Consider the following 22418-nt stretch of genomic DNA (forward strand, 5'->3'; position numbering starts at 1 on the left):
TAAATAATTTTTTCTTTTGAGAATTTAATTCTAAGTATAACAGATGATTTCCAGAAACTTAATCGTGGAAGTTTGTAAAGTTTAACTTACAAGCTTTCTAAAATTTACGAGCTTTCTGAAATTAAGTTTTCAAAAATCAAATCTTACACTTCTAAAATATAATTTCTAAAAATAAAATAAACTTTCGAAAACATAATTCTAAAATGATATTTTACAAACTACTAAAATTAGGTTTTTGAAAGCTAACATTTGCACTTACAAAAAAAAACAAACATTAATTTTTACTTGTAGAAAGAATTTTATTTATTTTAGCATTTTTAACTCATTCAAATCCTTATAAAAAAACTTACCCAAACTTAACCTTACTCTCCCACACACAAATATAGGATCCATAACATGTCTCGCATCACCAATATGTAATTTGGTCAAGACAAATTTCCCAGTTCTTAGCAAATAATAGAACAAAATTTGTCGTTCACATCCCATAATCCATCATAATTTCCAAATGTCCACAAAAAATAATAAGAAAGCAGACCCCAGAAATTAGATGAATTTCCATGGTGCTTATGCCGGGCTATCGATATTCATGGGTTGGGCATCCTTGGACGCAGATTTCTGCACGTGAAATAAACAGTGCATTAAAAAACACAACACGGACAAAAGCCAGATTTAAAATGCAAACCCACTAGTCACAGTCGAGCAAAATTATACATTTGGGTCCATTGTTTTATGATTCTGGCAGTTAATTTTGCTAACTGTCGTAAACAAGTAACTCAGTGTGACACTATATACAAAACATAATTCTTTTTTGTATATCTTGTTGGGTAATTCTTGATATATTCAAACGTGTCACTAGCTAAATATCACTCAACTAACAAAATTATCTGCAGAATAATAAAACGATACAACCAAGATATATAATTTTCAGTATCAAGCAAAAAGCTGAACAGCTATGCCTGCTATGGGAAAGAGAAAACATTGATGTTATGTTTAATACAGGAAATTGTGTTCTACTCCGTGTTCAATGCACAGAATAAACATGCTCATGTTAGCATAACCTGTTCGTTCCATATCCTGTTCCAAGTTAATTTACGGAATGAAATTTTTTATTAACATCCCATTCCATACCCCTTGGTAAATTTATCCCTTCTAAATTTAAATATTATTTTCAATCTATCCTTCTTATAAATAATTTTACATACTCACGTAAATTGTTAGATTTTTAAAATAATAATGTAACTATAAACATATGTAAAAAGTTGTACACAATACAATTGTGTAACATAACCATTACTAAAGAATTATAAAGAACATAACATAAGAAATATCATTTAATTCAAAATACTTTCTCTCTAACCCTTTTAACTAAATTATATAAACTAATAAAAATAGTTAAAGTTGGTTGATTTACCTTCATTTAATATCATTGACAATTTTACTCAATCACTTCGGGTAAGCATATTAGAGATTTAGAGAAACTACAGAGATGAAATACTCACATAACTGTCAACCGAATCTAGTTTATGCATTTTGTTGAACATATTTCCATAAAATTTTGCCTCTTTTTTATTATACTCCTTCACCTTTTCCTTCAAAGTCTTGTACTCCAACTTGACATCCCTAGTTTACATACCAATAGCAAATATATTGGTCAGATTAGAACAAAAATTACAGCAGATAAAATGATAAATAATCCAAAATACAAATAAATGAAATGAAATTTGAATTTTAAACCAGATTCAAGAATTACCCATCTATAAAAGCCAACAATAGTAATGCAATCAGAATATACCTGTTGTCAGGGTCAATCTCCAGGGCTTTCTTGATATCAAATTCAGCCAAATCTAAATCTGCCAACTGGATATATGCCTGGGCCCTTCTATAGAGAGCCTTTACGTTGGTACTCTCAAGCTCCAGTACCTGCTTCACCATATCAAGAATCAGTTTTTGCTTTTGTAGATAAGTGAAGTGGTTTTCTATAACTATCAGATGGGAAACAGCAGTTATACTTTTGTACACAATTTCTCTGCTTGTTTGTAATCTTTGAACTTCAACTTGCATGCTGCATTGTTTAGATTGCAGGCAACCTTCAAGGCTTTGGAGTTCTTCTTCTCCTCTTCACTGAAGGAGGAATCATAATCAATGAACTTAACAGCCTGCATCAAAGTTTCAATAACAAATATCTCAGAGGATGCATTGAAATGGGAGTGAATAAAAATTTAATTTAACTTCAATTACCTTCTCATATCTTTTCGAAGCTCTTGTATATTTACCAGCTTTAAATAATCCATTCCCTTCTTCTTTCTTCTTGCCAGCAGCTTCAATCTTCTCTTGGGTGTTCATGTCCCAGGACTCCTTCTCCTAAAAGTAGGTAAAAATTACTAATGCTTAATGTTTATACAAGAACTTGCCTGGTGTCAAAAACAGCAATTTTAGAATAACAAAATTCCCTTGCTAAGTTATGGAGATTAATAACTGTTGTGGTATGCATAGACTGAGTGAAACCAATATTTATTTATTTACAGGTATAGAAATTCCTTTGTCCAGCGATTGACATACAAAAAATTCTTAAGTGCATGTTCTTCGAAGATGACATAATCCTAGTTGAAGAATCAAAAGAAAAGAATAACTCTAAACTTGAGCTTTGGAGACATACTTTGAAATCTAAGAATATTTTGCCTTGACAGAAGTGAAAAAGCATATATATCACAATTTTAGCAAGAAATAAGATGATGATTATGTGCTGAAAATTTAAGTGAAGAAATTATTAAAAATATTACCCATAAAGTACAAGATAAGTGGTAAAAGTAAAAAAAAAATTATCAAGAGTTATTTGTGATTGTAAATTATCTAATAAACCGAAAAGAAAGTTTTATCATACTAGGAAACTTTAGCCTAATTCACTTCCAAAAGTTAGCTTATAAGAGGACTAAACAAGTCTTTATAAAGAGTATTTTGCCTCTATTCCTAGCCACCGTAGGACATCTCAACACACACCCTTTGTGCTCAAGATTGGACATTAAGTTCTGAAGTTTGTGGAATAGGACATTTGCAGGTGGCCTTACAAGAGTGAATATCTATAGACAGCACATCATTTAAATTGGGATAGGCTTCGATAAACTTGGGCTTAATTCACTCAAAAAACTAGTTCATAGGAGAAAGATTACCCAAGCCCTTATAAAAATATTTCCGATTCTATTATTGACCAATATGAGACATTTTAACAATAGTGAATATTGAACTTTAAAGAAATAACATGAGAAAATGTGAAAATTATAAAAATAAGAATGTTAAAATGAATAAGTAGTCATATGAGAAAAGACAAAATAAAAAATAATTATATCCCAAAAATATTTCAGTAGCATCTTTTGAAGAAAAGTGTTAGGCCCCTTATAAGTAAACATTATAAGAAAAGAGCCAAGACTTAGGTTTTTCAATAGGATTGAATTATCTTAGCAGTTATTAATTATTTTAGCAGGTGTTATTTTAATTAGTGGGGGCAAGCGTAACTGCCTCTAAGCAGTTACGAGCAGAATAAAAATAGGAGAAAAGGCAAGAAGGATGGAAGGCACTTTTTGAGTGGATTTGGGAAGGGAGAGATCAGGCTCTCAAACAGGAAGCCTTTGTACTCAATCCGTTTTGCTCAACTTCCTATGTAACTTTTAATTCCGTATCAGTTCAATTGAATACACTTCAGTCTTTATTCCCACACCAGTTGGTGTCCATCAACAAGATGACAAAAAACAGCAAAGACGGCCACTAGAAGCACTAGTAGAAGAGTAGCTAACATAATTTTAGCACAATTAAAAAAGGGAAAGAGAAACCCAAAAAACTTTAAAAGAAGAAATTATTAAAAGAAATTTAGCAGTAAATAATATCTTAAATATTTTAGTGTTTTTACTGAATTCAATGGCATTATTTGATCCACATAACCAACCTCACCTAGAGGGATAAGGATCAGTTGTTGTTGGGTATAGAAATTCAATCAACTTTTGACGCTCAAATTGATTAGGCCAGATGATCATTTGGTTAAATTATTTAACTAAATTATCATATTAAATATAAACAACAGGTGGAAATTAATTAATTAATTTATAGAAATAAAAACATGGACAATAGGAAAGCAAATAAAATTGGAATTTGGAGGAAAAATAAAAAGGGAGCAGAATTAACTTGTTTCTTTATCAGTCCCTTTTTAACCTTGTGAATTTTGTTTAATTACATTACAGTATTGCAAATAATTGCTCAGTTATTAACTTACCTTCACAAATGATACTAGCTCAACCTCATAATGCACAATGGAGTTTGGTGGAACCACTGCCAGTTCCTGCTGAGACTCCAATGAACCAAAAGCATATTCAGGTGAAATAGTCAACAATGCTACCTCACCCTTCTTCATAGTCAACACAGCTCTGTCAAGCCCTTCAATTACTTGCTCTACTCAACCCATCAAACATTACAATGGTTAGCATAAAAATAAATTTGTGGGGAGCAAGAAGAAACATTAGGACATTTCAAGTTACCCTCATCTGTTTTGAATTCAAACAGCTCCGACTCATCATCATGGCCCTTCTTCAAAAACAAAGTACCATCTTGCAGCTTACCAATTACTTTCACTGCAATGATGCTAAAAAATACGTAAGAATACATCAGAAAGCATGTCTTAAATATATTATAAATGAAAAGGTCATCATGCACATCAACTAGCATTTACATTTCACAATGGCTCCCTCATTTGGATGTTCATATCCTTCTCCTTCCTTGAGGATCTTTTTGGTGACCTTCTTGTCATCAGTTACTTCTGACACAGTCTTCCAAGAAACTAATTCAAGAGTAATCTGCAATGTTGCATTTGGTGGAACTGCACCTTCATCACCATGTGCTGGCTTGCCCTTCTCACCAAATCCATCTACAAACAAATAAAAAAAATGCATAAAACTTTGAACCAAAGTAAATGTTCATATTTATGATATTAAGGTTACTAGTCACATCATTTTAAGAAAAAAAAAAAAGAAGAGAAAGTTAGATCATCAATCACCAAATCATACTGTAGACAACTTACATTGGGGCTTCACAGTCAGAATCACTTTCTCTCCCTTCTTCATGGTTTTAACAGCCTTTGATAATGCAGGACAAAAATGACCTGTAATAGAGTTAACATTAATGTAAGATCACACCATGCAAATTTGAAAAATGAGTAACAAATTTTGTAGGCACTGACCATCTTTGACTGTGAACTCCACTCCGTTAGATTTTGCAACCAGTGTTCCATCATGAAGACATGCTTCATACTTAACTGCAACACCAAAAGTGCATTTAATGGTTAAGACTATGTTATATAACATAACAAACAGATTACAAAGGAAGTATATAAGTATACCTAATACTTCATCAGGATCCTTGGGGTTCTCCCATTTCTCCCCCTCAGTAAGTATCTTTTTAAATAAACCCCCATCCTTACATATGTCCTTCACACTAGTCCAAGACAGCAGCTCCACATCAAATTGGAGTGTCGCATTGGGAGGAATTGGTGGTGGAGAACCAGATTCACCATAAGCCAGCTCAGGCGGGATGGTAAAAAGAGCATTTTCACCTTTCTTCATTGTTTTAATACCTTGATCCCATCCTTTAATAACTTGCCCTGCATTTCCAAGATACGACCACCTAGATCAAAACATAATACTGATAGCAAATGTTCAATCAAAACATACTATTTCATTCCCCCAAGATAACAAGTGCTGTGTAGAGATTCGTTTAACTCTTGATTACATGGGCTACCAAAAATCCATACCCTCCATGAAGGGGTAACAACAAATGGATTAGAAAAAACAATCATACTTATTATTAGACATAAAACAAATGATCAGATCCAATTCTTTAAAAATCCAAGCTAACTACTTAATAGCTATTACCAGTAGAAAATTTCAAATAGAAATAGAAATTTACTAAAGAAAATAGTCGCATGCCTATGGAATTCCCCAAAGCATGCCAACTCTATTGTCTAAACACAAACCAATCTCACAAATTTCCAATTCCTATTATTTTCACCACTTAGCAATCCAATTTAAAACCCAACCGAAAACTCACAGGAACGCTTCGCATTGCTCGTGCCAGATTTAATAAATCCACACAAAAACCAACAAAACACAAAATTACATTTTTTGTCCCCAAAACAAGTCCAAATCATCATTATCCATTAAACGTTAAATTCACAAATTCACCATCACAAGCACAACCTCGTTTAAAATTCTCCACATACTCTGAAGCGCTAGTAGGTAAATCCACCAAAAACCAATTAAACAGTCACACCATTCCAAGTCCCAACACATTGATTAATCACAACACCCACAATTCTCACCACAAAAACCAAAAACAAATAAAGAAAGAAAAGCACGACACTCACCTTGTCCAAGCGTGAAACTGAAAGGGCTTCCCCTATCTCTGCTGGAATCAAACTTTGTGCCATCAAGCAATGTCCCAGTATAGTGAACTACAGAAAAAAAAAATTAAAAAGAAAAAATCATCAAATAAAAATGAAACAAAACAAAACACGATATTAGAACAAACCGAGTAAGAAGAGTACTAGCCATATACTCTCTAAACTACTCTGCCTAAGACACTATCTGGGGTTAGTTAAAATTTATTAAAAAATTACAAAATTATTAGATCTCATTAAATAGAGAATGGAATACAATTTCATAAACTTCAACTAATAATAAATAAGTAAAAAGTGTTCCCAACGTTTCGAAAGTCAATAAATCTTTAAATAAAAATTAAACACGACAAAACAAAAAAAATTAGAACAAACACAGTAAGAAGAGTACTAGGCAATAGTCATACACTCTCTAAAACATTATTTCTGACACTCCTTTTTATTATTTAAAATATATTAAAAATTGTGGAAGCATGAATGATATTCGTTAAATAAAAAGTAAAATACACGTAATTTCATAATTTTTGATAAAGTGAATCGAAAAACAAAAAATTACAAAAATAATTAAAAGATTGTTACTAGCATGTCTCAACAAAGAAATCTAAATGCAAGAAATATAATATGAAGGAGAGAGAACAACCTTGAACTTCATCACCAACTTCAGGTGCGTCCCATCCTTCGCCTTCTTTAAGGAGCTTCTTCTTCAAGCCTTGTTTCCCAATCTCCTTCTCCTCGCCGACCTTGAGGACAGGGTAGTCGACGTCGATATCGCCGCCGGCGAAGTCGAAGTCGTCGTTCATGGACTCCGGCGCCGGCATGTCGAAATCCTCGTCCATTTCGAAACGCAGAAAATGCTGAGAAGTTAGTTAGAATGTGCGTGAAGATGGAATTGGAAGAAGGAACAATGAAGAGAGTTGAAAATAAAATGAAGTTGGAGGTTCCAGAGAGTTCTACGGTCTATGGCGAGTGTCTCCGAGTAGCGTAGTTTCCAGATTCCAGGGTTGAGTTAAGATGCTTCTAGACTGCGAAAATTTCTTGCTTTCCTTTGCTTTGCTTTTTTTTTTTTAAAAAAAAAACTATTTATACACATCTAATTTAAGAGGTTTTTACCTTATAATAAATAATTAATAATAATAAAATATCATTAAAAATATTTATTATACGCTTATGATTTTAATATAATAAATATGATTTTTATAATATTTTTTATTTATGAATATTTAAATTCAGTTAAAAAATATTCTGAATTTTATGAATGAGACATTATATTTTATATTATACATTTTTATTAATTTTTGTAATATTTTATTAATAAATATTAAATAAAAATATATTTAATATTTTGAAAATATAAAATATGTCTAATTTTTTATTTAGTTAGTAAAAAAATTCGAAAGAAATTGTTATAGAAGAATTTAGAATTATTTTAATTTCATTTTGTTTAAACATATATATTTTATTTAATTAATTGATCTTGTTTAATTAAATTTTCATAAGGAGATTAAGTGATTAATATTAATAAAATTTTATTATAAAATATTTGCTCTACTTTTTATATTTAAAATAATAATTATTTTTTCATAAAATTTCACTTTTATTGATTATTTAAATTTAATTTTTAAAATTGAGGTTAATAAAATCGATAATTAGTTTAAGAGATGGTAATAGATAAAGTACCTAATGAGAACCTGTAAAATTTACCTTCAACCGGTAGGTATTTACTTGCTAAACAAGTACAAGTGTGGATGTAAGAAAATACCCAAATTTTAATAGAGATGATTGCGAGTATAGGTACATAAGTATTCACTCCGCCTCATACTCGCATATATTAATATTTTTTTATTAATTATGCTACTTATGTGAATTTTAATCTATGCTTGAACTTTGTTCTATAACTACGTATTGAATTTTTGTATTATTATGCTACTTATGTGAAGTTATATAATCATATTTTTCTTTATAAGCAATTGAATAGAATATTGATTTATTTTTTATATAATGTATAAAACATTCATGATTCATTGATTTTTTAATGTTTACACACATTTGTTATGCATTTTTTCATTATTTAGTAGGAACAAAAATGTTAATCATCAAGTCATCTTCAACAAAGTTAGGTTTTATTTCCCATTTTTTTTCTTTCTTTTATCATGCTTTTTTCTTCTTTTTCTTTTGCAAAATCTGTGCTAGAATGTGAACTATTTTCTATTTATATAATGCTAAAATACTCTACTAATATTATAGACTTTTTTTTATAATTTTAGTATAATTTTCTAATAACAAATCGTACGTGAATATTGTAACATCCTAATCCTTAGTGCTCCTGGTTTGCTGAATTTTAACAAAATCGTTGTCAAAATTTTAAAAATTAAATTATTAGGAATTAGTCAAGGTGACTTTAGAGTTTTATATTCATTAGATGATTTGTGATTTTCTGAAATTTTTAGAAAATACTCAAAATTTATCTATTTTGTGAGTATACTGATAAAAACTTCAAACTGAATTTGAGTATAGCAAATGAAGTACAAAAAAAAAAATTCTGAAAATCTTACAAGAGTCTAGTAATGCTAACAAGATCTCGAAAAGTAAATTTTTACAACACAATTTGATAAATTTCAAAATTCTATTTTGCAGCATATTTAATTAGCAGATAATAAATAAATTATTTCGGGAGCAATTTGAGTAAATTAAAATTTTAATAATCATCTCATTATTATTGTAAACATTCTATTACCTTGTTTAAAAAAAAAAAAAATTCCTACCTATTAAATTGTAAAAATATACATTTGGTAAAAATGTAATTCTTAAGTTTTAAAAAATAATAATAATAATAATAATAATAATAAATTATTTGAATTTTGACTTTTATAAGGGACATAGGAGAGAGAAATACTTAAAAAATTCCTAAAACTTTCCTAAAATTTACGGGCTCTTCTTCTTCCTTTTCTCTTCCAAAAACTTTCACATTTCAAGCTAGAAATTGAGGGCAAAATCTTAGTTTTCTTGAGGAGCTTCAAGAGGTAAGTTTATTCCCCTCATCCTCCTCTACATTTGTATGGTTTCATTTTTTCAAAATGGTGCATTTTCATTTTCTCTCCTTGCTTGGCTTCACATGAATAGGAATGGGAAGAGTGTTATGGTGCTTTTGTTGTTGTGATTTTACACCTAGAACACTAGAATCATGCTTGAAATGGATTATTAGAAGTGGTTAGGCTAAAAACCTAGGAACTCAAATTTGTACGTTTTAGTCCATTGAATTCTGGGACTTGTGTGGACCGAATTAGGGTTTCACATCAAACGGATATTTATAGCTCAAGTTATGCCCATTTTACTATCAGATATTCTAGCAGTCACCTTAAAAGATTATCCTGTTCCAACAGCCACGGATTTCGAATTACTGGGACTGATGTGTAGAATTGGGACTCGAATCCTCATAAAGGTTGTAGGAAATTGTATTATTGAAATTTTAAAATCTGTTTCATGTCAATAGCTTATTTGTAGCATGAGATATAGTCAAATTACTAAGGTATGTTCAGAATGTTAGTGTAGTTGAGCCCTGTTAGAAATAACCTCTGTAAACTGCAAACTGCCATTATTCTATACGGTATTTGAATTTGATTTCTTCATAAGAGTTGTAGATAAATTAGTCCTTGAAATTTAGAAACCGGTTCCATGTTAAAATGTTAAGTATATCTTGAGTAATGGCAAAAACACTGAACCTTGTGCAACCTGCTCGAAAATTTCTCTGTCATAACTTGGACCAACTTTATTGTACAATCTATCTTGGATTAGACTTTGATCTCTTCATCAATATTGTAGACAATCACGAAAATTCCAAAACACTGAACTTTGTTTATGTTCTTCATTAGGATTCCTCCTACTCTAAGCGTATACCAAATAGAATAATTTTCTAAGTTAAGTGTAAGGTGAATGTGGGCTTAACATATTGCCATGATTAGATTAGAATAATGAATGAGTTTAAATTCTCATGAGATAGAACGGAGAAGGTTCTAACTAGCATTTCATTACATGTATAGATTTCGCCGGAAATCAATCTCAACCTCAAGCTTTGGAAGGAACAAGCGTGGACGTAAGAGGTAAAGGGTGGGTTATATAGTAAGGATTACATCATAAACGTATTTAACCTTACTTGTTGAAATTGTCAAATTTTGTTATGATTGATACTTTCAATTTTATAATTTGTTTAATTTCAAGAGATGAAAAAGGTTGGTTTGCGTGTTTGATTGTAAAAGTATATGTTTGAATACTTCATTGAGCTATAAGTTGTGTTATATGATATGAATTGTCCTTGAATAAGCATTTATGTGCATGGTGGTTTTCATGGGAAAGTTTATTGAAATTAAATTGAAATGAATAAATGATGGGTGGTGAATCCTTACAAACTGTATTGGGAAGTTTTCTGATTGTAACAGATATCTAAAAAAAAAAATTTGGGAAGTCCGTATTACAAGGGAAACTCTATCAAAATTTTTGAAAAATGTTCAAACTAAAAAAAAAATAAAAAAATATTTTAATCATTTTAAACAAATTCATGCATTACTCATCTGAAAATGGTATTTTGTGCAAACTGGGGAATCGGAGACTATGGACTCTGGGAATACGATAGGGAGGCCCTGAGGGAGGACTTGGGGATAGGAAGGGTAGTGGTTGGAAGCTCCAAAAGGCTCAGGCTCGCTACCTGTTGTCAGGGATCCCACTGTACAAACTCTCCTGTACCTGACTGTACTCTTACCGTATATCATGGTCAGTGAGCTACTAGGTTTATATTTGAGCGTGGGTCTCAATAATCCCGTGGGTGGATTTTCCATACCTAGTAGTGTCAACTCCTGGCTACCCCAGCACTGATTTGAGAAATGATCTGGGCCCGCATGCATGAACATATTAGTAAAAGGAACTAGGATCATGCATCATCATCATCATCATGTATTTGGAATGTGATTGATCTGTGAATGTTTATGATGTTTGATTTTAACAAGATGTATGAACTATGGCTCACCCTATTGTCTTTCTATTTTTTTATTTTCTATGTGTTTGCGATACTTGTTGGATTTGCTCGATCACTCTTTGTAGTAGAGGGAGATGGCACAGTTACCACTTCAGACGAATATGGTGATCAGGTTCCTCAGTCCAGAACTACACCGATGGCATCACGATTGGGATAATCACATTCACACATTTGCTGGCATACTTACTATAATGCTAAGGAGAGCGGCACCAGGACCCGGAGGTGGCAATGTACCTTTCACCATTAGGACTAGACTAACTCTTGATTTGGGTAATAACAATCCCTTTCAGCCCATACCACCACCAGTTCCCCCTCCAGCTGAGGAGGAGGAAATGGATATTGATGTTCCTGAGGATTATGATCCTCTAAACATCGATGAGTCTAGTGACTCAGAGATGGGCTCATATGAGGGGGATTCATCACCCAAGTCTGAGGATATGGATTCAGAGTAGGACTGGAAGCACCTTACTTTTTGTGTACAGTGGCAAGAGTTAGTTGTAGGCATTCTTTTGTTGTACATAGGCCTATATGGTGCTGGGCAGTAGCCACTTATTTTGTTTAGTTATGCTGCTCTGTAGGAAATCATTTCCGGTGTTGCTCTTATTATTTTGAAGAATTGTATCTAATATTTTTATCTGTATGTTAATTATGTTACTAGACGTGATTGAGTTCTCTGGTGTATAGTGACGTGTAAGCAGGGAACTCATTGACCATTTGCCCTTTGGATTACTGTAAACAACTATTTAAATACTTATGAATGTTTACTTTTATTATATGCTACGATGAAATTCAGAAACTTCATATTGAAATTTGCATGTGAAAATTTATTTTGTGATTAATGATTGGAAATCTCGACATTATGTATGAATGAATTATTATTGGTTTTTAAAAAAAAAATCACTAATTGAGGGTCTCTATAAAGTAGGGTGTTACAAATATCAAAGGAAACTAGCCAGTGACTATTATTATTTGATTTTAAAATACAATACTAACAAATGTTGCAAAAAAGGAGAATCTCCTTTTAAAGTGCATCGCAAGAATCTGAAATATTTTTTTGCAACAAATAATTAATTCTTTCTCTAGTTTATACAGTAGAGAATCATTGAATAGATGTTCAAATTTTTTCATAAATTATTGTGGACTACAATCAATTGTAACTTTTTGTTTTTGTCAAAAAAATGGGTTAATATTATGATCTATTTGAATATACTCAAGTCCACTAATAATGCAATCAATTGCTAATGGGCTTTGGGCATTTAATACTAATCTATGTGAAAAATAGTATAGGCCTTGACCCAAAAGTCCATGATGGAAGAAAATTAGGGTTAATATTTTATATATTTAACTAAGTCTCCTCTATAATTATTGATAATTATGTAATCATGAGTTGCTTCACAACTTATATCATTGAGAGTTGTACTTTCATACAAAGGTAAGTCTTTAATAAATAAGCCTAAAACTCTATTATAATTATTATTGGTATTTTCAATTATCATTGGTATTCTAATTTCATATAATTTTGTCTGAATAATTTTTTACTTACAATGAAGCAACTAGAAATTTAGGAAAAAAATAATTTAACCCACTTTTAGTTTTTAGAAAGTTTTTGTGGATGCTTTTGTGAAATTTTGATCAAGATAAAGATTTCACTGTTTATTTTATGTAATTTTATATTTATATTTTCTACTCATTTAAAAGTTCTTTTATATGCCATAATTATTTTATTTTTTTGAATGGACAAATTTTCTATTTTGAGTAATATTGTCTTTCAATTTATAATTCTCTTTTTTCAAAATTTATGTGATATTATATTGACTTAGGTTGAATAAGGATTTTGATTTAAATTCTTGCTTTGATATAGGTAATAACAAATGGAAAATGTATGTGGAGTAACTCCTTCATAGGAATATGAAAGTAACTTTTTTTCGATTATTTTTATTACTCTCACACAACCTGAAAATGCTCATAAAATTGTACTTAATGATCTATGATTGATTGATCATTCCAATATTAGAGGTCAATCTCAATCCTAGTTAGATACACTACCTATTTTTCTGGATGGAGATGATTATGATGCAACTGATGATGAAAAAAAAAGAAAGAAAGATGTTAGTTATATAGAATCACTTTAAGAAAAAAATTATTAATGGAGAAGAAAAAGTTATATGCAATTATTGCAACAATCAACTAACAGGTAAAAGATCAGATGAAACAAATTATTTGCATAAACACTTTCAAACTTGTAAAAGGATGCCGTATAAGTATATAAAATAATCAATCTTGTTGAAAGAACAAAAGAAAGTAAATGGATCATCCACTTATTTGAGTAATTATCTTTTTAATCTAGAAAAATCAAGAAGAGATCTTGCTTCTATAATAATAATTCATGAGTATCCGCTTTCTATGGTGGACCATTTGGGACTTAGAGCATATTTTGAAGGCCTATAACCTTTATTTAAGATTTTTAGTCAAAAGACAATAAAAGGTGAGATTATCAAAATCTATTAGAATAAAAAGTTGAAGGCTATGGGACTCTTAGAGAAGCTTGGAAGTAGAATTGTTTTAACAACATATATGTTGAAAGCTAGCAATAAAAAAAAAGGGTTTATAGCCATCACAACTCACTACATTACTGATGATTGAGATATGCAAAGTTGCATATTGAGGTATAATTTTTATGATAATTGTATGATATATTCATTTACTAATTATTTACATATAATATTTTTAGTCAAAAGACAATAAAAGGTGACATTATCAAAATCTATTAGAATAAAAAGTTGAAGGCTATGGGACTCTTAGAGAAGATTGAAAGTAGAATTGTTTTAACAACAAATATGTTGAAAGCTAGCAATAAAAAAAAAGGGTTTATAGCCATCACAACTCACTACATTACTGATGATTGAGATATGCAAAGTTGCATATTGAGGTATAATTTTTGTGATCATTGTATGATATATTCATTTACTAATTATTTACATATAATATTTTACATTATTTCAATGCCTTTTTATGTATGTATATAATTTATTTTTACATTAATAGGTTTGTATATATGGAATGTCCACATATAGTAGAAGCTTTATCTAAAGTGTTGGTTGAATGCATGCTAGATTAGAATATTGATAGAAAGTTATCTACCATCACTTTGAATAATTGTAGTACAAATGACTCTCGTTAGTTTGTTACTAAACAAACTTGATTGTTCTTCTCTTATGCTTAACGGTAAGTTGTTTCACATGAGGTATTATACTCAAGATAGTTTAAATGTTATTGGAGATGGTACAGAGAAGATTAGGAGTAGTGTTGCTTTTTGGATAGCTACACCTAAAAGAAAACAAACCTTTAGGGAAGCAGCATATCAAATCAAAGTTTCCATTATAAAAAAACTTGTACTTGATTGCAAAACATGATGGAATTTTACTTATCAAATACTTATTGTTGCATTGACTTATAAAGATGTTTTTATCCATTAGACAATAGGAGAGCATATGTATACATGTATCCCTACAACAAATGGGTGAAATTACTAAAGAAATTTGTAGTAGGTTGAAAATCTTTAATCATGTGACTGATATGTTTTTCAGGACACAATATCCTATAACAAATATTTTCTTTCCTTTGGTTTGTGAAATAAAGTTATCCTTACAACAATGACAAATTTGTTCAATTAAGGCTATTAGTGAAGAAAGATAATTGCCTACCTTTCTCATTCATTATCTCTCCTATATATACAAAGTGTATTACCACTATCAAGGCTACAAATCAGGGATTATACAACTATAATATCCTATACAAAGGGAAACAAACTATAACAGAATATTTACATAATTTGGAGAATAATTTCTATATTCTATCACACCCCCGCAGTTTCAGGGGGAGGAGAACGAACACTGAGATTGTCCCAAAAATCTTTAAATAAAACAAGGGGCAACCCTTTTGTAAAAATATCAGCAATTTGATAACGGGAAGGCACATGATAAACTCGGACTTCACCTCTAGCCACCTTTTCACGAACAAAATGAATATTCATTTCAATGTGTTTGGTGCGTTGGTGTTGAACCGGGTTCCCAAAGAGATAAATGGCACTTACGTTATCAAAGTAGACCAAAGTTGCCTTCCGTATAGGACAACCTAGCCCCAGTAGAAGGTTCCGAATCCAACAAGATTCAGAGACAATATTTGCAACACCCTTATATTCCGCTTCTGCGCTAGATCGGGAAAGTGTGGGTTGTTGTTTTGAGGACTATGAGATCAAATTATCACCCAAAAAAACACAATACCAGATTTAGAATGCCGAGTATTCGAACATCCACCCCAATCAGCATTCATATACAACACAATGGTAGAAATAGAGGATGGAGAGAGATGTAGTCCAAAATGTAGAGTACCTTGTACATAGCGGATGATATGCTTGAGAGCATTTATATGGGTATCTCTTGGGTCATGCATATGTAAACACACCTGTTGAACTACATAAGATATATTCGGCCGTGTGAATGTGAGGTATTATAGTGCACTTGCGAGGCTATGGTAAGAGAGGGATCTACATATGGGGCGCCAGAAGTGGCACTCACTTTGGGCTTGGTATCAACAGGAGTACGAGATGGCTTACACGAACCCATGTCTGCTCGATCAATTATTTCTTCAGCATATTTTCGTTGTGAAAGGAACAATCCACCCTTGTGCCTAGTCACACAAATACCCAAAAAATAATTAAGAGAGCCCACATCCTTCATCGCAAACTCCAAACTAAGACTGTCTATAATGCACTGAAGGAGGGAAACTGAGGAAGCAGTGAGTATGATGTCGTCCACATACAATAAAAGATAAGCCATCTCAGAGCCATTCTGATAAATGAACAGGGAACTATCAGACTTGCTATTCTTGAAACCAATACCTGAGACAAAATCTGCAAACCTCCTATACCAGGCATGGGGGGCTTGCTTAAGTCCATACAAAGCCTTACGCAGTAGACACACATAATCTGGATGTTCAGGGTCCCCAAAACCCCATAGGTTGATGCATGTAAATTGTCTCCTTGAGCTCCCCATGGAAAAATGCATCTTTTACATCCAGCTAATGAATATGCCAGTTTCTAGATAGAGCCAAGCTGAGAACGGTCCTGATGGTAGCTGGTTTGACCACTCGACTGAAAGTCTCGCCACAGTTAATGCCCACCTGTTGAGCTTTGCCGTCACCTACAAGACGGGCTTTGTGCCTCTCAAAAAAACCATCATATTTTTCTTTATGAGTAAAAATCCACAGAGTGAATCACATTAGCATTAGACGGATGAGGCACCAAATCCCACGTCTTACTTTTAATAAGAGCATTGAATTCTTCATCCATGGCCATTTTCCAATTCGGGTCACGAAGAGCAGCTAGGGGGTTACGTGGTAGGGAAGACCTAGTAACCGTGGCATGATGGGTTTGGTATTTTGGATTAGGCTTACGAATACTATGCTGACTTCGAGTGATAGGTCTGCTGGACTGAAATTGGGAGGCCTGTTGGGAAAAATTTATGGGCTGTGGGGAAATAGGCCGTGTGGAGGAAGTGGTGTCCCGGGCTTTGTAGATGACAGAGTAGGAGATTGGGCCGTGTCTATGGAGACATCATCGGCGGCTGCTAGACTCTGGGTTGTTGGGCTGAGACATCTTGGTGTGGGCTAGTAGAGGGTGTTTTGTGAGATGAGAGGTCACGAGTATTTTAAAGATGGTGGATGGTATATGGAGACAGCCCATCATCCAAGAAATCATAGTCACCCTCTTGTGGTTGATGAATTTTCGCAAAGGGAAAAACATTCTCATCAAATATCACATGTCTACAAATAATGATTTTATTGGAAGACATATCAAAACACTTATATCCCCAATGATAGGATGGAAAACCCAAGAAGACACATGGAGTAGACTGTGCTTGAAGCTTATTAATTTGAGTAGAGGGGAAAAAGGATAGCATAAACACCCAAAGACCCTAATATGAGAATATGAGGGATGGCGTTGATATAGCACTTGAAGGGGGGACTCATAGGCTAACAATTTACTTGGAAGAATATTAAGTAGGTATGTTGCCATTTGGAGAGCATGATGCCAAAAAGATAGGGGTAACAATGCATAATGAAGAAGAGTGCGAATGATATTATTGATGGATCTAATCTTTCTCTCTGCTTTGCCATTTTGGGATGATGTGTGAGGACAAGATCGACGAAATGAAATGCCATTTGACTCACAAAGTTGTCTAAACGACTTATTATCAAATTCACGTTCATTTTCACATTGAACATTTTTAATAGGATGCTCAAAATGAGTACGAATGTATTTGTGGAAGTTTGTAAATATAGAAAATACTTGGAATTTGGAGGCAAGGGGAAAAGTCCACAAGTATTTGGAGTAATCATCCAAAAACAATACATAATAATGATGACTTGAAGTACTGAGCACAGGAGATGTCCAAAGATCACTATGAATAATATCAAATGGCATATAAGTAATAGATGATGAAGCAACAAATGGCAATTTAATATGTTTTTCAAGTACACAAGATCAACACATATTAGTCTTAGAAGAACTAGTACAGTCGATGAAATTAACGCCTAAGAGAGGCTAAAACTGAAGCTCCCGGATGACCCAATCTATTATGCCAAATTGAAGAAGCTAAGAAAGCCGAGGGTGACGAGATGGTGGTAGAAACGCTCTTGGTGATGGGATAAAGGTCACTGTTGCTATCACATCTCAGTAGCTGCATTCTCGTATGTAAGTCATGCACAGAAAACCCAAAGGGATCAAAAACTACAGACACATGGTTGTCAGTTGTGAACTTACGAACTGAGACAAAGTTTTGAACAAGGTTGGGAGCATGCAAGACATTTTTGAGAGACAAAGGAGGGCTAGTTTGAGGTAAAGAACTATAACCATAACCACGAATTGGAATAGATTGACCACTACCACAGTAATACTTTTTTCTTTGCTCAAATTAAAATAAGATGAGAGATTACCTTGTGATGGGGTCATATGAGATGTGGCCCCAGTGTCCATATACCAATTCGGGTCCTGCTAAGAGAGCGACATAGTATGCATGCCCGACTCTAAGTCGGTCGGAGTCCATTGGGCCGCATAGGCCTGTTGTGATCTAGGCCATGTTGATTGGTTTGGACGAGGGCCCAGAATCCTTTGTGGCTGCTGCTGCTGTGTAGGATAAGGACAAGGAGACATGGTCCAAGGTGGGGGTTGTACCCAGGCCCACCGAGCAGTAAACGGAGGCCACAACCCTTGCGACTGCTGTTGCTGTTGACCTGCTTTATCATGGCGACCACCGGACTGGCCCCATCCTCGGTTACTGCCACTACTGGCATACGGCTGACCACCCCCGAAGTTGCCACCACTCGAGTTCCCTCTGTTTCTATTCTGAAATTTATTCTGGGTTTATTGTTGTTGCAATTTTTGGATTTATTCTTCCTACCATGGGAGTAGGATTTGGTCTCCGATGAATCATCCAAATCTCGAGATTGCGCAACCATGGCCTCATCGCCCATGTCCAGGCTTTTTATGCCAGCCTACTCCAAAACCAGCATCGAACGAGCCTCATAGGAGAGAGGGAGTATTTTTTTATGGCGAATAACTGAAGCAACGCCCTTGAACGCCGGGGTCAATCCTCTGACCATACAAAGGACAAGACGGTTGTTGGAGACCGGAGCACCAATATTTTGGAGTTGATCCGAAATAGTCTTGAGATGTTGACAATAGGCCAAGACAGATGAGAAATCCTTCAAGTATGTATTGTTGAATTCCTGTTTAAGGGCAATGGCACGGGAATTCTGATTGTCTTGAAACAAGTCTCGGAGCCGATTCCATAGTGTTAGAGCCGAAGCATCTTCCTCGATAATTATGTTTAGCAAGTCCGTGGATATGGTGGAATATATCCATTGGACCACAACAACATCTAACGTGTCCCACACGTCTTGTTCTTCTGGAGTGAGAGGTACTAACGCCTTCACTTGACCATCTTTGGTCTTAGGAGGGATGATATGATGAAGAACCTTGTGAGAGCAGCAATGGACTTTGAACAATTCTGCCCAATTTGCATATTGGACATTTTCCATGGTAAGGGTGACAGGTACATGCGATTTGATGTTTGTTACAGCAAGATTCGGATGGAAAGCGCCTTTGGAGGAAGAAGATGAGGAAGAGGTCTTGTCACCCATGACGTGGAAAGGCAAGGATTGAAAAGGAAGAAGAGGAAGAAGAAGAGGAAGAAGAAGAAGAGAACAGAACAGAAGAAGACGAAAGCTGCGGAAGCAAGAGGATTACACGCCTCAAACTTCTGATACCATGAAGAAAGATAATTGCTTGCCCTTCCCATTCATTATCTCTCCTATATATGCAAAGTGTATTACCACTATCAACGCTACAAATCAGGGATTATACAGCTATAATATCCTATACAAAGGGAAACAAACTATAATAGAATATTTACATAATTTGGAGAATAATTTCTATATTCTATCAATTAGAAATATGGCTACAAAAATATTAGCCAAATTTGAGAAATATTAGTTTGTTATACATGGGATTATGGGAATTGCCATTTTTTTGGATCCAAGATATAAATTGAAGTTAGAGTATTTATTTCTCAAGCTTTATAAAAGTTCATCTTCTTTTAAAATTAACAATGTGAAGAAATTATGCTACTTGTTGTTTGAAGATTATCAAGCTAAAGCCACAAGAATAGTGGAAATGAATTTGGATATGCTTAATGTTAACAATTTTCTAAGTGATTATGATTAATTTATTAATGATAAAAATGATATACTATCTAAGTCTGAGTTAGATATCTACTTGGAAGAAAAGGTTGTTGCCTAGAAGTGCTAGTTTTGATATCCTTGGGTGGTGGAAATCAAACCAGATCAAATATCCAATATTGCGAAAAATTGCCAAGGATATTTTGGCTATCCCAATTTCAAACTGTTGCTTTAGAGTCTCCTTTTACCACAAGAGGTAGATTGTTGAGTCCTCATCGTTCTCAACATCATGAGGACACCTTGGAAACACTTATGTGTGCACAAAGTTAGCTAAAAAATGAAAAGGAAGGTATTGGATACTCTATTAATATATTTATGCAATTAAATGTGTTTGTTAGTTTTAATTAGATAGCTAAATTATTGATTTTCTTGTTATATACTTATGTGTTCAAGTTTCTATTGGTAGAAGGTGTATAACCCCTATCTGTTGGTTCCAAGATGGAGTATTTGATGGTTGGGCCTGAAATGCTGCAAGAAACTAAGGAGAAAGTTGAACTTATTAGAGAAAAGCTGAGAGCAACTCAGAGTCGACAAAAATCTTATGCTGACCGACGCAGAAGATCTCTAGAATTTGAGGTTGGTGATCACGTATTCTTGAGAGTATCACGCACTACAGGTGTAGGGCGAGCCTTAAGAGCCAAGAAGTTAACACCTAAGTTCATAGGACAGTATTAGATATTACATCGTAGAGGACCAGTAGCCTATGAATTAGCGTTACCACCTCAGTTGTCAGGACTACATAATGTTTTCCATGTATCGCAATTAAGAAAGTATGTTCCTGATTCGTCTCATATAATTGAGCCTGATGTTGTGGAGTTACGAGATAATTTGTCTGTGGAGGTCCCAGCTGCTCATATCGAGGATACTAGAGTTAAGGAACTTAGAGGCCAGTCTATTCAGTTAGTAAAGGTTGTTTGGGACCCAGTAACTGGTGATGCCACATGGGAGTTAGAGGAAAGAATGAGAGTTGTACCCTTATCTTTTCTCTGAGGGATGAAATTTTTTAGGACAAAAATTTATTTTCGGGGGGAGAATTGTTAGGCTAGTGATTTGTTATTGAGTAATCTATAATATTTTATACCTGTTCAATGTTAATTGAAGGATTATTTGGTATTGGAATAGATTTAGATGGAGTTTGAAATTATTTTTTTTAAAAAAAGTGAATAGTACCGTATGAACAGTGCAAACCGTGTATGAACAGTAAAAATTGCATATGTACAGTGATTGCTGACATCATCACTGACATCATCATGACGTCATGGCTGACGTCACATACGTGTACAGTGCGTGTACAGTACGCATGCACAGTGTTTTCTGGCATGAATAGTGTCCTGAACAGTGTTTTCGACGATGAACAGTAAATTTCGGCGGTGAACAGTAAATTTCAAAAATTTTCTATTAAAAGGGGGCTTCACACGAAATTTTCATTTCTTCACCCCTATCCAAGGTTCTCAAAGGTTCTAAGGCCGTATACTACCATTTTCTCTCATATTAAACCCTCTTAAACTTAGATTTCTCGCTAGATCTGAGATTTTACATCTATTCTGAAGGATTTGAAGTAAGTTTCTTTAAGTTTGAAGCTAGATTTACCGTTCGTTTCTCTTCTTCTTCTCTTTCTCATAGAAGTTCATGGTGTTCTTAGGAGAAACTCCGTTCTAAAGCAAAATCTTTGGTGAATCTAGCTATAAAACAAGTAATATTCGGTAGATCTAGTGTGAATCATCGTTCTGAGGTAAGGGGAGTTTACTTTAACCTATGAACTACGTTTTGAACGGTTTAATATGCTATTTCAAGATGTTTTGATATGATTTTGTTAGATCTATTGAATAAAAGTTATTTTCTAAGTTGTAACTGCTGTTAATTGATTTAAAATGTTGAGATTTTAGCTGATCTATCTTAAACTTGCCTTAGCTGAGCTGTTAAAATAATTTTAGCGGTGTGCATCATGCTGAGATATATGTTTTGCATCATTATAGAGCTGAGTTACATGTTTAGGTGAGTAAACGTGTAACGGTAAGTTCATGCTGAGCTGCTGTGCTGTGCTGTCTGGATCCAGATACCGGAACGGGTAGCTCCCGGACCGGCTCGGTTCCTTCTGGATTACTTAGGCTGTGAAACCAGTTAGAAATCATTTTCATGCTGTGCATTAGATGGGCTGGA

The 22418-nt window shown here is 33.6% G+C and overlaps 3 protein-coding genes across 5 annotated transcripts; 1 reads left to right on the forward strand and 2 right to left on the reverse strand.

Moving 5' to 3' along the window:
* Nucleotides 1-287: 287 nt before the first annotated feature.
* On the reverse strand, nt 288-7485 carry LOC113849334 (peptidyl-prolyl cis-trans isomerase FKBP62-like). Of its 3 annotated transcripts, XM_027479183.1 has the most exons (14): nt 7388-7485; nt 7074-7287; nt 6404-6490; nt 5381-5641; nt 5222-5296; nt 5063-5143; nt 4715-4909; nt 4524-4616; nt 4262-4437; nt 2239-2361; nt 2010-2156; nt 1793-1920; nt 1500-1620; nt 370-615 (listed from the first exon to the last, which is right to left on the reverse strand). In XM_027479183.1, exons 2-14 carry the CDS (start codon nt 7267-7269, stop codon nt 565-567), a joined length of 1734 nt encoding a protein of 577 aa, XP_027334984.1. In that variant the 5' UTR covers nt 7270-7287; nt 7388-7485; the 3' UTR covers nt 370-564. The 3 variants fall into 3 exon arrangements, with proteins under 3 accessions (XP_027334982.1, XP_027334984.1, XP_027334985.1); XM_027479181.1 differs by having other exon boundaries at nt 288-615; nt 7074-7485; XM_027479184.1 differs by lacking the exons at nt 7074-7287; nt 7388-7485 and adding an exon at nt 5740-5804 and having other exon boundaries at nt 6404-6468.
* Nucleotides 7486-19013: 11528 nt separating this feature from the next.
* Nucleotides 19014-19661, reverse strand: LOC113850733. The gene has a single exon (XM_027481284.1). It carries the CDS (start codon nt 19659-19661, stop codon nt 19014-19016), a length of 648 nt encoding a protein of 215 aa, XP_027337085.1.
* A 1035-nt stretch (nt 19662-20696) lies between these two features.
* On the forward strand, nt 20697-21248 carry LOC113850734. Its single transcript, XM_027481285.1, has 2 exons — nt 20697-20926; nt 21026-21248. Exons 1-2 carry the CDS (start codon nt 20697-20699, stop codon nt 21246-21248), a joined length of 453 nt encoding a protein of 150 aa, XP_027337086.1.
* The last annotated feature ends 1170 nt before the right edge of the window (nt 21249-22418 follow it).

This window comes from Abrus precatorius, unplaced genomic scaffold (genome assembly GCF_003935025.1).
Source record: "Abrus precatorius isolate BTA unplaced genomic scaffold, Abrus_2018 Scaffold9, whole genome shotgun sequence".
NCBI lineage: Eukaryota > Viridiplantae > Streptophyta > Magnoliopsida > Fabales > Fabaceae > Abrus > Abrus precatorius.

Excerpts from the sequence above, each read along its gene's own strand:
- LOC113849334 (XM_027479181.1), bottom strand. The coding sequence starts at position 7,269 with ATGGACGAGGATTTCGACATGCCGGCGCCGGAGTCCATGAACGACGAC. Across the intron at positions 6,491-7,073 it reads AGTTGGTGATGAAGTTCAAG|TTCACTATACTGGGACATTG; the intron begins GTTGTTCTCTCT and ends TTTTTTCTGTAG. Across the intron at positions 2,157-2,238 it reads CTTCGAAAAGATATGAGAAG|GCTGTTAAGTTCATTGATTA; the intron begins GTAATTGAAGTT and ends ACTTTGATGCAG.
- LOC113850733 (XM_027481284.1), bottom strand. The coding sequence starts at position 19,661 with ATGGGTGACAAGACCTCTTCCTCATCTTCTTCCTCCAAAGGCGCTTTC.
- LOC113850734 (XM_027481285.1), top strand. The coding sequence starts at position 20,697 with ATGGAGTATTTGATGGTTGGGCCTGAAATGCTGCAAGAAACTAAGGAG. Across the intron at positions 20,927-21,025 it reads ACACCTAAGTTCATAGGACA|AAAGTATGTTCCTGATTCGT; the intron begins GTATTAGATATT and ends ATCGCAATTAAG.